We start from the raw sequence: 12194 nt of genomic DNA on the forward strand, positions 1-12194 counted from the left end.
TGTGTGGGTGACATGGGGGTTATTACTCTGGTCCATGGGAGAAACTCTACAATGGCTGAACACATGAAACGGAAAGGAGAGCACCACCCCATCCTTCCACTTTCCAGACCCTTCCTTCATTAAAAAGGCTCTTTTAGCACTCGAACTGATAGGCTTCCATAATTTTTCATTATGAATTTATTGCAGAATCATAAGCTTTTTCTGGAACTACATAGTGTGTCTATATGGCACTGAGCATTGCTGGTTTAATTTTTGTTAAGCCCTTTCAGTATGAGATTTCCCTTCTTGTGCACAAACACTGATGTTTTGCAGAAGCTACTAGACTTGAAGATGTGTTTATTACATATTGCACTTACTGTAGTCCATATCATTTGCAATCCAGAAAAAAAGCAAGTTCTTATTATTCAACTGCACATTTCTTCAAGCATATATATATACTATATATAAATACATTGCATAAAAACTTGTTAGTACCGCATTAATATTATACTCTCAAAAACACAAATGAGAGCTGAAGTTCTTATAGGAAAGTTGGTTTATCTAAAATTAAAAAAGCCTTCTCAGGATTTTCATGTTTCAATACATACAGTTTATCAAACAAAATAGGAAACATCTTTCAATGACCTGAGAAAACCTTAGTCTCTTGACAAATTTGTTATATTGTTCTTGTATCCACTGTTCTCAAATGGGTATTTTTAGGCTTGAAACCTTGGTATCCTTACAGCTACTACTAATGGTCATCAAATATTTATCAATTTTCCACTTAAAAACTGTTCCAGCTGCAAAGCAGGGAAAAGTCATGGTATTATCATTAAAAAACCAAAAACTACCAAACAAAATACCCCCTCATACCTCATAGTACATTTAACTGAACTGCAGCCTGCAAAGCAACACTAACAACAGCTCCCCAGAACCTCATTTATAGAGAAGTTTATAAACAGAATAGCATAGGGCACTTCTGGGCTAATTTTATAGTACTTTCTTCTTTTATAGAAGAAATTAGGCTCCACATTTTCAATTAGTGCTGCTTCTGCTTTTACTTTTACTCATGCCTCTTCCCAAGGAGGCTACCATCTTCACAGACCTGGCATGAAAACAGCATGTTTCTGCTGTGCTAACACAATACTTATCGGATTACATAAACACTCAGCTCTTAATATCCACAAGGGAATCAAGGAACACCCAAAAGATCTCCACAAGCACCCAGAATGAGCTCCTTCAAAACAAGTTTTATCAAGAAAAGTATCAAACATTTTGGAAAAAAAAAGCTGGGTACTATGACAGCCCAGCTGGGGTGGGGCTGCCCAAATTATTTTTGACTGAGAACTCAGACCTAGAAAGGTAGTTTCAAGAAAATATAAGCACCTTACAAGACCGCATCTGTTGGGAGAAATTCAGATGAGAGTAAGGTAGGAACATGTCACCCAACTCCACTTCTCACATGCCATTAAAATATGTTGTGTAAAACACAGCACATTATTCAATAGTCTGATGCACTATAATAAAGTATAAACACAAGGAATCGAAAGAGTAAAAGCAGTCTGACCACCTCGCTGCTTTTTCTTCACCCTGTTTCACAACCCTCCCTTTGAAGCACCCCTTCCCTGGGAAGGCAATGACCACAGCAAGTCCCCGGAGGCAAGCCCCGGCACCAGCAGCCACCCAGAGTGCCATGGCTTCTCCATCACGGCCCCCACCGGCACACAGGGAAGCGAGGTGTCTCCTCCTGCATTCAGCTGCACCGCCCTACACCCTGCTGCCTGCCAGGGGAGAAAGGGGGGGGCCACTGGATGTCTCTGTCACCTACAGTGTCCTACAGATAACACAGCCACAATGAAACAAAATAAAAGCCTCTAGGTAGTCTGAGTATAAGGAACTTTGTAACTCCAGCTGAGAATGGCACTACCTGCTGGCTCCCCTCCTGCTACCCTACCACTTAATCCCACGTTGGCATCCATACCTTCCTCTACCCGCTGGAGATGAACACAGCACTGTACTCCTAACACAAGAAACAGAATCTGACTCTTCTGGGGAAAAAAGCTACATTCTCAGCTTGTAAGTTTAGCTTCACCAAATTTACCTCTAAAACCCTACACAGGGTCAATAACCCCACAAACACCTTAAGTCCGTCTAAGTCGGCACAGCTAAAAGCAGCAACCTGGCGTTCCCAGCACTGACGAGATCCGTTCCTGCAGCATGGCATGTGGAGCGTGTGGGGGACCAAGATGGGCTAAAAACAAATAACCTAAACCTTCAAGGCTCCAGCTGGGCCAGCTCTGGCCCAGAAAAGCACGTGCCGGAAGGGACAAGGGGGAGCCATGAAGATAGGACTGCTGCTTTTGGTGGTCCTACTGGCCTACGCCAGCTTATTGTGCTCACAGCTAGTGAGTACAAATAGAGAGATGCAACACCAAAAACCAATGCTGACCTTCAGTACAGAAAATAAAGAGGGGAGGACAATCCTCTGGAAATCCCTCTCTCTCTGAAAAGCTGGGTGACTCACTTCTACCCAGCATCAGGTGTCTGAACAACTCCATCCTGAATCACAGAAATGCGCAGTGTTATCTTTTAGAAGTGACCATATCCTGTCACAACCATCTTTTATACTGCAGCTTTCTTTAACTACTCTCTACCAGAGCAACATTGATCATTAAAAACCTCTGGACTGCATCAACTGCCATTAGAAAGAAAACAGATCTCACCAAAAGAGTTTTCCCTTCAAACATGCCATTTCTACCCAAATTGCTCTGGGTGAAGAAATGATGTGCACTAAGTCCTCCTGCTCCAGTGACATGTTCAAACTTCAGTATCTTGCAGGTTCTGCAATCTTGAACAAGGGAAATTTCCCTCTTTAATGCTCTGAAGTATCTGATTCGAGTACCATTAAATCTTAAGATAATGAACATTAAACTCAGGCTTTTAAAGACTTAAGCAAAATGTACTAATTAGGTTTTCTTTCACTTCCAATGTAAAGGAGTTTAATCGCATACAAAGCTGAATCAGTATCAACCACAAATGTGTAAAAAAAAAAAAAGTTGTAACATAGTTGCTTTTCCTCTGTAAAACACTGGACATAAATTAAACATTCTTCCTAACACCTTGGTATGCAGCAGTAAAAAGGGACTTGAACCCATGTGGGGTGAGCGTGCCACTTAACCACAGCTCAGCCCCTTTGAGACAAAGTAAGATGCCAAATTTACATCACTGGGGGGGGGGGGGAAGAGAGGCAGACATTTCTTCTACCTAAGATTCCTGTTATATTTATCACCACTGTTGTATCATCTTAAACGCACTCAATGCTTTACGCAAACAGAAAAGAAACCCATCCCACGTTTCAAAGAGCTTGCATGCTGTACAGCTCAGTGACACCGCAACGAGGCACACGCCAGACTCACGGCGTCACAACTAAACCTTGACGCTAAGAGGCGAGACTGCTAGATTCAAATTTCTGCTCTCCTGGCTTTCATTCACTGGAGTAGCTTGGGCTTCGTCCCCTGCAGGAAGATGGCATGGGATGCACCCTGCCACAATTCGGGAGCGGTATTCATGACCTCTAAAAGCAATCCTGTCTTCCTGCACTGGAAGGGAAGCACCTGTGATGGGAGGTGACGCAAAAGGCAAACACGTCTTCCCAGGAGAGGTCCGGAGAGAAACCCTCCAGGAAAGGGTTTCCTCTGCACCTGTCTAATCTTGGCCTCTTTAGCACGGTAAAATTCAAAGACCAAATTATGTCACGCTTTAGTTCTGGGGCGTTATTTAGAGTTATATAAACTCCAGACTACTCTTCCACTTCAGCATTTCCAGCCAAGTTACCTTCTAACACTCATTTAGCTTTGCCAGTTAAATCTAGAGATGTTCCAGATCAATGTTATACAAGTCATGTTTTTAAAGGTTATACACCAAATTTAACCGGAGACATAAAACTGTCAGCGTACCCACCTAGTTGTAGGTGTATGTTTACATGTCCCTGGGTGAGACAGATTGGGGAGGGAAGAGAGACGGAATGCTTATTTGCCATTTCAATTCATTTCACTGCAATTACAGCGAGCTGCAATGTAAAGGAAAACAGCACAATGTACCTGGTAGGGCAAATCAGCCATCCTCAAGTAAGTTTCCATTTTTAGACAGAACGGAGATAAACTTGGAACACCATTTTTAGGCCTTGAAAACTGATGCAGTATGATAGCATCTTTCGAATCAAGCTCTTGCTCTTTCCTGTCAGAAACAAAATAGAATTAAAAAAAAAAACCAAACCCACAGGAGCATGATATATTTATCTACATTAAATAGATAACAAAGAAATCCTGGCCAAGGCAACACACACATCCTCCTTTAATGGAGCAGTGCGAGGCAGGCGGCAGGCTCGGCTCGGCTCGGCTCACCCTGCGCCAGGGCAGCCGAGGGCAGGCAGAGCCCCGCACAGCTCCAGCACGGCGGCTGCCAGCCCCCGCGGCCGCCCTGGGACACCTGTGGAGGCGAGCCCAGGGCACCCCTTCACAGCCGCCTCCTGCACTGCTGCAAAGGGTAAATGGAGGAAAAAGGGTTGTTTTTCTTTTAAAAAAAAAAAGGCAAAATCACGGTGAAGCAGAGACACCAACCCACCAGGCCTCAACGCCCTCTCCCCTCAGGTAAGCGTCGCCTCAGCCCCGCGGTGAGCGCGCCCTTCGCTTCTACCAGCGCTTCTTCCCAGCGGGCTGCGCCCGGCCCCGCGCAGGCCCCGCCGCTCCGGGAGCCCCCGCAGCCTCACCGTATGGCCAGCAGCTCGTGGAGCAGGTAGGCGGCGGCGGCCAGCAGGGCGCCGCCCGTCAGGTACAGCGTCTTCTTCCACCAGGAGTCGGAGCCCAGCGCCGCCATGGTGCCTCCCGCGCCCCCGCCCGCCAGCGGGAAGGCGACGATCTCGCCCCCATAGAGGGCGGGCGGCGGCTCCTCGGGCCCCGCGCACCACCCCAGCGACAGGCTGCGGTTGCGGCTCAGGTCTGCCACGCAGGAGCGGGGCGCCGCCAGGCCCACCCCCCACAGCATGCTGCGCCCGGGCCCCGCATCCCCCGCCGCACCGCGGAGCCCCCACACCTGCCCTGCCCTGCCCAGCCCAGCCGCGGCGGCGGGGAGGGCCGCGCCGGGCTGCTCCGGCGGCTCCCTCAGCCGTCGCTGCGCGGCTGCGCAAGGCGGCGGGAGGGGAGGGGAGAGGAGGAGAGGGGATGGGGTGGGCCGGGCCTGCCCTGCCCTGCTCTGCTCTGCCCTGCCCTTGCGGAGGCCCCCGCGTCCCCCTGCCAGGCCCGGGGTGCGAGGGTTGCATGGATGGAGCCCATGCCGTCGCTCGGCAGCCGTTGTCCAAAATTTCGGGCTAAAAGCCGTGCTCCTGACCGCGGTTCATGCCTGAGTTTTCGGGTGTAAGCCGGTGCTGTCAAGATACCCGTGGTGTGCTGCTCCGAGGATCACTGCGCTGTTCCTTTACGGAGGAACGCAGGCCTGGAATTTTATCCCGTATTTGGAACAAAAGACGCCACGCCATCACGCCCCAGTGCCTGACCGCAGCTGAACATTACCACACGCTTCTCTAAATACCCGGCATCCTGCAGCAATTTTCTCTCTATTGTTCTGATGTGCTGTGAGGTGACCAAGGAGAACAGTTTACACGCATAAAGGTACAAAGAATGGGAAGCAAAGTGACCCTGAAGAAATCCCTTGAGATTTATCTGGCACTGAGGGTGCCGGTGCTCCCTTGCCCTCCAGCCTCCCTGCTGCAGCGGGAGCCCTGGGTGCCCCATGACGTTGTGAGCAGGGCTTGGTGTTACATTCTGCCAAATATCCACAGCACTGCCCCTAAAATGCTAACAATACCCTTTGTTTTCTGATTAATACCACTGCCCAAATACTTAGTCCTTCATTAAATGCTGTCATGTGTACACAGCTGGTCCAAAAATCTGCCACAAGTTAGATACTTTATTATGCCATAAGGGGCAATAGAAGTGACCCGATTCTTCACACAAGCGGAGCAACTTTCAGTGCCCAGTGGGGCATAGACAGGGTCTATGACCATGGCTTTGTAGATGCTTTACCCCAGGGTATAGCACAGATGAGACAAAGGAGGAAGAGATTAGCTGTGAGCAAAGCCATGGAGTTCAGCGCCAACTTCTCCAAGTGCCAGCAGTGGCCAATGAGAGTCTCTGCCTCCTGCCTGCACTCACTGGGAAGGCTGCTATGTTCTGGCACATTCCTGCGGTAGCTCCTTGCAACGTTTTGGTTTATTCCTCACTTTTACCTTGTTGTTTACAGGTATTCAACAGCCACAGGCTACATCACAAGAGCCCGGTGTTTGATACATAGCCATACAGAGTGTTCAACACTCTGCTGATGCCCCACTCTCGGGAATTAATGGGATCAAAGAGGTCCCAGGGACCCAGTAGATCTTGTTCCACAAACAGGTTGTTCCCTCCAAAACCTGCTGCGCTCCTTTGCCCTCATCCTTAGTGAGGTGCTGGCTGAGCACCTTCTTCACAGCTTTTGGGCCACTCCATGCTACAGATGATGCACAGGTAATGAAGTAAGAGTGGAAACTGAGAGCAGCAGCTGCTTCATGCCACAGCTGATGATTTGCAGCATGAGGTTTTGTTAAAACATGAGGGCAGTGAAGAGACAAAGAAAAACGCTTTTTCTCTGCTACAGCACCTGCAAATCTCAGGCTGAAGATTTGTTCAAGTGACAAGCCTAATAAATCTGGACGGTCACAGCCTGGTAGCTGGTCTGAGCTTTTGCTACTGCAAGGGAATTACTTGCTGTGTTACAGATAAGAGGGTTCCAGTTACAGATGGGATCTAAGCTTCTGCGAGGGCAGAGGAAGGTCCTGGGCATCCACGTCCCAGCTGCTGCCACTGCCTGACTTTCAGAGGCAAATGAGCTATCCTAAAACCTGCGTTGTGAATCAGTGGCCAGCACAAGCAGGGAAGAGCTGTGAAGGAGAGGAAAGAGGGAAGGAGGAAGTAAATCATTCACCTCCCAGTGCTGCCCCAGACAAGGTGGGCAAACCTGGTGTTTTGAAGAAAGCATTACTGCAATTTATGCTGTGAAAGTCAATGCTGTGTTTTGGTAGTCCAGTTTGTGCCTTTGCTGGCATTACAATGCTGTACAAAGGGAAGGGAAACCGGTTGCCCCAGGATTACTAGAGCAGTACTCTAGTCAGATGTTTAATATTTGTTCGACAAGGAGATTGCTACCCTCCTCCTGGAGAAAGACCTTACACTGTGTTACTCCTGTTCTGGGTGCGGTGTTGCCCAGAGGCTGCAAGAGTCCAGCACACAGCTATGCCTCCCAGGATGCAGTGTGGGAAGCCTCGGCAGCAGAGCCCATGTGCCTCGTGGTATGTCAGATACAGATCCCCACAGACACCCTGGCAGCCTTGCCATCCTGCTCATAAACGAGATTTTAAGAGGTTGGTTATGACCTGCATGGCACTGGCTGGACTTGAGCATTGAAAAGGTGCAAGTCAGAACGTCACATCTCGGTAGCCAGAGTTTAACACCAGCAAATTAAAGAACACAGATAAAACACAAGTTCTGTACCCTCATACCTGTCCTACACACTTGACTCGCTAGCAGTGCTCTGCCAGCCTCTCTTCCTCCTCAGGCTTTCAAAGTCTCCTGCCAGCAGGTACTGGATCAGTTTGGCTTGGCAGTCTGGTAGCCAAGCTTATCTGCGAGCAAAACAGCAAGGAGCATGTCCTCAGCCTGCCTTTTCCATGGGCGTGGAAGGCAGCGGTGTCCATTCCTCCAGGGAAGGTGCGCAGCCTTGCCAGGCAGCGCTGTGCCTGTGACCAGTGACCTGTATCAGAGAGGCTTGTTAGACAGCAGTAGTGCCCAGGAGCCCGAGCTGCAGCACTTTGTCCAATAGTAAATATTGCTTCCTGCTGCTGTGCATCGCAGGTGCTGCAGTCTCCCTTCGAAGCTCACAGGTGATGCCCACCAGACTGACAGCCACCTCGCTCTCTTGCTCAGGGAGGGTGGGAATCCAGCTCTGCATCTTTGCTAAATTACCACTTTTTGTTGTTGTTGTTTTGGAATGGGGAAAATAAGAGCTAACAGTGATACACTCATGTGCCTGTCTGGCTGCAAATACACACCGAGCACGGCACAGTCTGGAACCATGATCCCTCGGCTACATCATGCAGAGCAAAACAAGATCTAATATGTTAAAGTACACTTTTATCTCTAATCTGTTCTAGTGCAGCTGCCTAAAGGAAGAGAGTATAACAAAATAAAATAAGTGGAATTTTCCAGTTAACATAAATCTAAACCTACTTTGTTATATAGCAAGTCAGATTTTTCTTTTGAAGTCTGCAGTTTGATTTGGGGGCAGGGAGGCACTAATAAACTCATTAGTGTTACTAGATTCTGTATGTTGGTATAAAACCTCTTGTTCCTCATTACATTCATCTATTTTTTTTTTTCTGTAATGACTTTGCACCTCTTTAAAAAAGTCTGTGGTTAGCACAGTGGGCTGTCAAAACTGTGGTCTGAGCTCAGCATTTGCGGAGTCCCACCGCAGAAGCCATCCCATCTGTATTTTGGCTGCAAACTAAATAAATGTTTTAAAAATCAGGGCTTATGTCAAACACCTCACCCTGAGTTTTGCTTTCCCATACTGCTGCTAACTGGGTTTGAACAGCAGAGCTTTACTCACCAAATCTCCCCCCCCGGGACTTCAAGAAATAGAGCCACACATTTTTTCCTCATCTCCCATACTGGTATCACCCGTGGCTCCTACTCACTGCCCTCTCTCTTCCAAGCGACCAGAGTTTGGGCAGCACGAAGCTTTTAACAGCTCCATTAATGGGTACGGGTTGTTTTCACGGGTTGCTCTGCCTGAAGCGAAAGCGGCTCGCCATGCCCGTGCATGGTGACCAGCTGTCCCCAGCCAGTGCTCAGGCAGGGTTCTCACTTCGTGTACAGGCAGGGCATCCTCCGGGCATACAGAAACGCTTTCCTTCTCTTTGAAACAGCCCAAACTTACTGAGCCATTCTCTGCAGAAGACATAATTTAATAGGGTTTTGTGGTGAGGGCTGAGTTTATGAGAGGGTGAAAAAAGGCTTTTTCATCACCAGCAGGCTCTCCAAGATCCTTCTGAAATAATTGCTGACTGCTGCCAGGATTGGTTTTGTTGTAATATTAATGATCTCTCTGGGCAGCTTGAGTTTCATATACACGTCTTTTTAATTATTCAGGTAAAAATTGCCAATGTAAAGCTACAAAATAGTCATGCTGCATTTCGATTTGGATCTAGAAAAGGGGTTAATGATAACTTTAATGACATACAAAGGTACAAATACATAGGAAATGCAAAACATCCAGAGTCCAAACTACTGTGCTATACCGAAGTAGCTATTTCTAAGTCCACATTAAGTGCAATTCAAGCAGTTCCCCAGAGTTTACTTTGCACTTTCTGATAAACAAAAGCCACTTTCTGAGGTGACACATATCCTGAGACTACCCCAAATGATATAAATAACTCAGCGTTCCTTGCTTTTGACAAAAAAAAAAAAAAAAAAAAAAAAAAAAGACTTTACCTGAAACCTCCTGCTTTCTGCAGGTGGAAATATTCAGGCTGGCAGCTCACTGCTAAGTTGGTCATATCCATGAGTTATTATTACAGAGCCAGATAAACAGGAAAAAACCTCAGCTGACAGACCTACAGTCTCACAATCCTGTAGTTGTTTTTATTTTATTACAAGCTTTTTGGATGACTGACAACCCTCATAATGTCATATGAACAGTTACATACTTTTATAGTCGGATCTTTCATGTGAAACTTTCTCAGCGGAATCATAGAATCGTTTAGGTTAGAAAAGACCTTTAAGATCATCGAGTCCAACCATTAACCTAGCACTGCCAAGTCCACCACTAAACCATGTCCCTAAGCACCACATCTGCGGGTCTTTTAAATACCTCCAGGGATGGTGACTCAACCGCTTCCCTGGGCAGCCTGTTCCAATGCTTGATAACCCTTTTGGTGAAGAAATTTTTCCTAACACCCAATATAAACCTCCCCTGGCGCAACTTGAGGCCATTTCCTCTTGTCCTATCCCTTGTTACCTGGGAGAAGAGACTGACCCCCACCTGGCTACAACCTCCTTTCAGGTAGCTGTAGGGAGCGATAAGGTCTCCCCTCAGCCTCCTTTTCTCCAGGCTAAACAACCCCAGTTCCCTCAGCCGCTCCTCATAAGACTTGTGCTCCAGACCCTTCACCAGCTTTGTTGCCCTTCTCTGGACACACTCCAGCACCTCAATGTCTTTCTTGCAGTGAGAGGCCCAAAACTGAATACATCACTCGAGGTGCGGCCTCACCAGTGCCCAGCACAGGGGGACAATCACTCCCCTAGTCCTGCTGGCCACACTATTCCTGATACAAGCCAGGATGCTGTTGGCCTTCTTGGCCACCTGGGCACACTGCTGGCTCATGTTCAGCTGGCTGTCGACCAGCACCCCCAGGTCCTTTTCTGCCTGGCAACTTTCCAGCCACTCTTCTCCAAAAGCAGAACAGCCTTGGGAACCAGCTACAGATTGCTTGCCACAGCCCCATACAGTGGCTCCCCGTCTTTGCCCGTTTGTAAGTGCTCTCCCTCTCCCACTGACAGCATCCTCTGATCAGAAGGACTAAGATTTGCAGTACATGCTGCTGTGACCTCGTTGGCGTCTTACTTCATGTTTGATTAATAATTGAGATATATGAAGTTTTTGCAGATTTCCTTAAACAGATTTCCTTTCCTTACCGTATTTACTCTTTTCAAAAGATGCATGCAGTCTTCAGAAAAAACCCTGTTAAGTAAGAGGTGGTTTTTTGTGGGAAAACAAGTTGTTTAATGCATCTGCCTTAGATTAGCTAGCAACTGGCCTGAGGTGACATGAGATGCGATGACAGAGATGAAAGCGCTAGTTGCTGCAGACCCTGCAAAATGGGGCAACATACCATTAGTGAGCACAAACCCTGTCAACCCAGGGTGACAGGACCATGACATGTGAAGAGGAGATTATGCCAGTGCAACACACCTGTCTGCTAATCAACTGCCAACCAAAGGTAGTAGGAGAACGAGAAGGAATGGCAACAGGGAGGAGGAGAGCCCCGTCCAGAGGACGTGTCCCTGAGGCCAAGGCTGCGCTTTCATCCCCTCAGAGCTCTGAAAATGCAGAGGGATGGGAGAGCGAGCGACAGAGCTGATGGCCTGCTGTCTGCAGCCTCTGGGAAGGCGAACCAGTGAGCACCATAGCAGATAGCAGGATTTTGGTTTATTGTGAATTCGGTTCTGGAAAAAGGTGCTTGTCAAGTAGTCCTGTAGACAGCAGCTTTTTCTAATCTACAGGTAGGATTCAGTAAGGCAGAGATGCTGCACAACCCGCATGGGATTGGAATGGAAGTTTCTTCCATTACCCGCCGTGAAGCCCTGCAGCCCGGGTGGGTAGCTTAGGGGGAGCACCCCCACGAGCAGATCCCCCGCGGGTCTGGGGCAGCCGGGTCCCATTCGCTTTGTAAAGCGTTAACTTCAAGGTGGATCAAGGGAGGCGAGGCGCTGAGCTGCTGCTTCTCCCACAGCAGGAAGGCAAAGCTGGGAATTAAACCCCAAGTTTCAGTGCTGGGGCTGTGCTTCGTCAGAGGGCGTTCAGGGTAAATCTGCTAACTTTTGCAGTTGTGTGAGCTGGATACGTTCTTCTGAGGTCTCCTTTTTATTGTATTTTTTGTTTAATTTTTACCTGTCTTCAGGTTGTATGTGCTTACTTTAATTCAGAAAATAAACACCAGATCTTTTTCTATACCTTCTATTATTGCAAGTTTTTAGCATGCAACTACTGTACAAGGCAACATTAGCATTTTAAGCTTGAAGATGTTTCAGGTTTGCTTTTTTTTTTTTAAGTTAACACAACTCATGAGGATGTAACAGAGGTTTCAGATTTATTAATGGAACACTAATGGTCTTCACAATCCTTTTAAGCAAAAAAAAAAAATTATGTTTTAGAAAAAGTGAATATTGATTATATTGCTGGAGTGACTCCATGTGGGAATAAAAGCACAATAAAATGCAGATCAAAGTATATATCCTGAATTCCTAATGCACTGAAAGGTGGCTGTGCAATTAATGCATGTGTAAGTCAAGACAGGTCAGGTGATTTTATATCATAGGTGAAATCCCAGCCCTTTTGGCTACAAT

The 12194-nt window shown here is 47.4% G+C and overlaps 1 protein-coding gene across 2 annotated transcripts in view; it reads right to left on the reverse strand.

Annotated features, from left to right (window-relative positions):
- Window positions 1-5138, reverse strand: part of FAXC (failed axon connections homolog, metaxin like GST domain containing) — a 29510-nt gene extending 24372 nt beyond the window's left edge. For both annotated transcript variants that reach the window (XR_012834477.1, XM_075747773.1), the window contains exons 1-2: window positions 4748-5138; window positions 4080-4215 (exon numbers count right to left, since the gene is read on the reverse strand). Coding sequence is in view for 1 of the 2 variants with exons in the window: in XM_075747773.1 (XP_075603888.1) it covers window positions 4080-4215; window positions 4748-5022 (411 nt within the window). In the remaining variant the exon portion in view is untranslated. The remainder of the gene's footprint in view (window positions 1-4079; window positions 4216-4747) is intronic.
- Window positions 5139-12194: the final 7056 nt, after the last annotated feature.

Source organism: Balearica regulorum, chromosome 3 (genome assembly GCF_011004875.1).
Source record: "Balearica regulorum gibbericeps isolate bBalReg1 chromosome 3, bBalReg1.pri, whole genome shotgun sequence".
NCBI lineage: Eukaryota > Metazoa > Chordata > Aves > Gruiformes > Gruidae > Balearica > Balearica regulorum.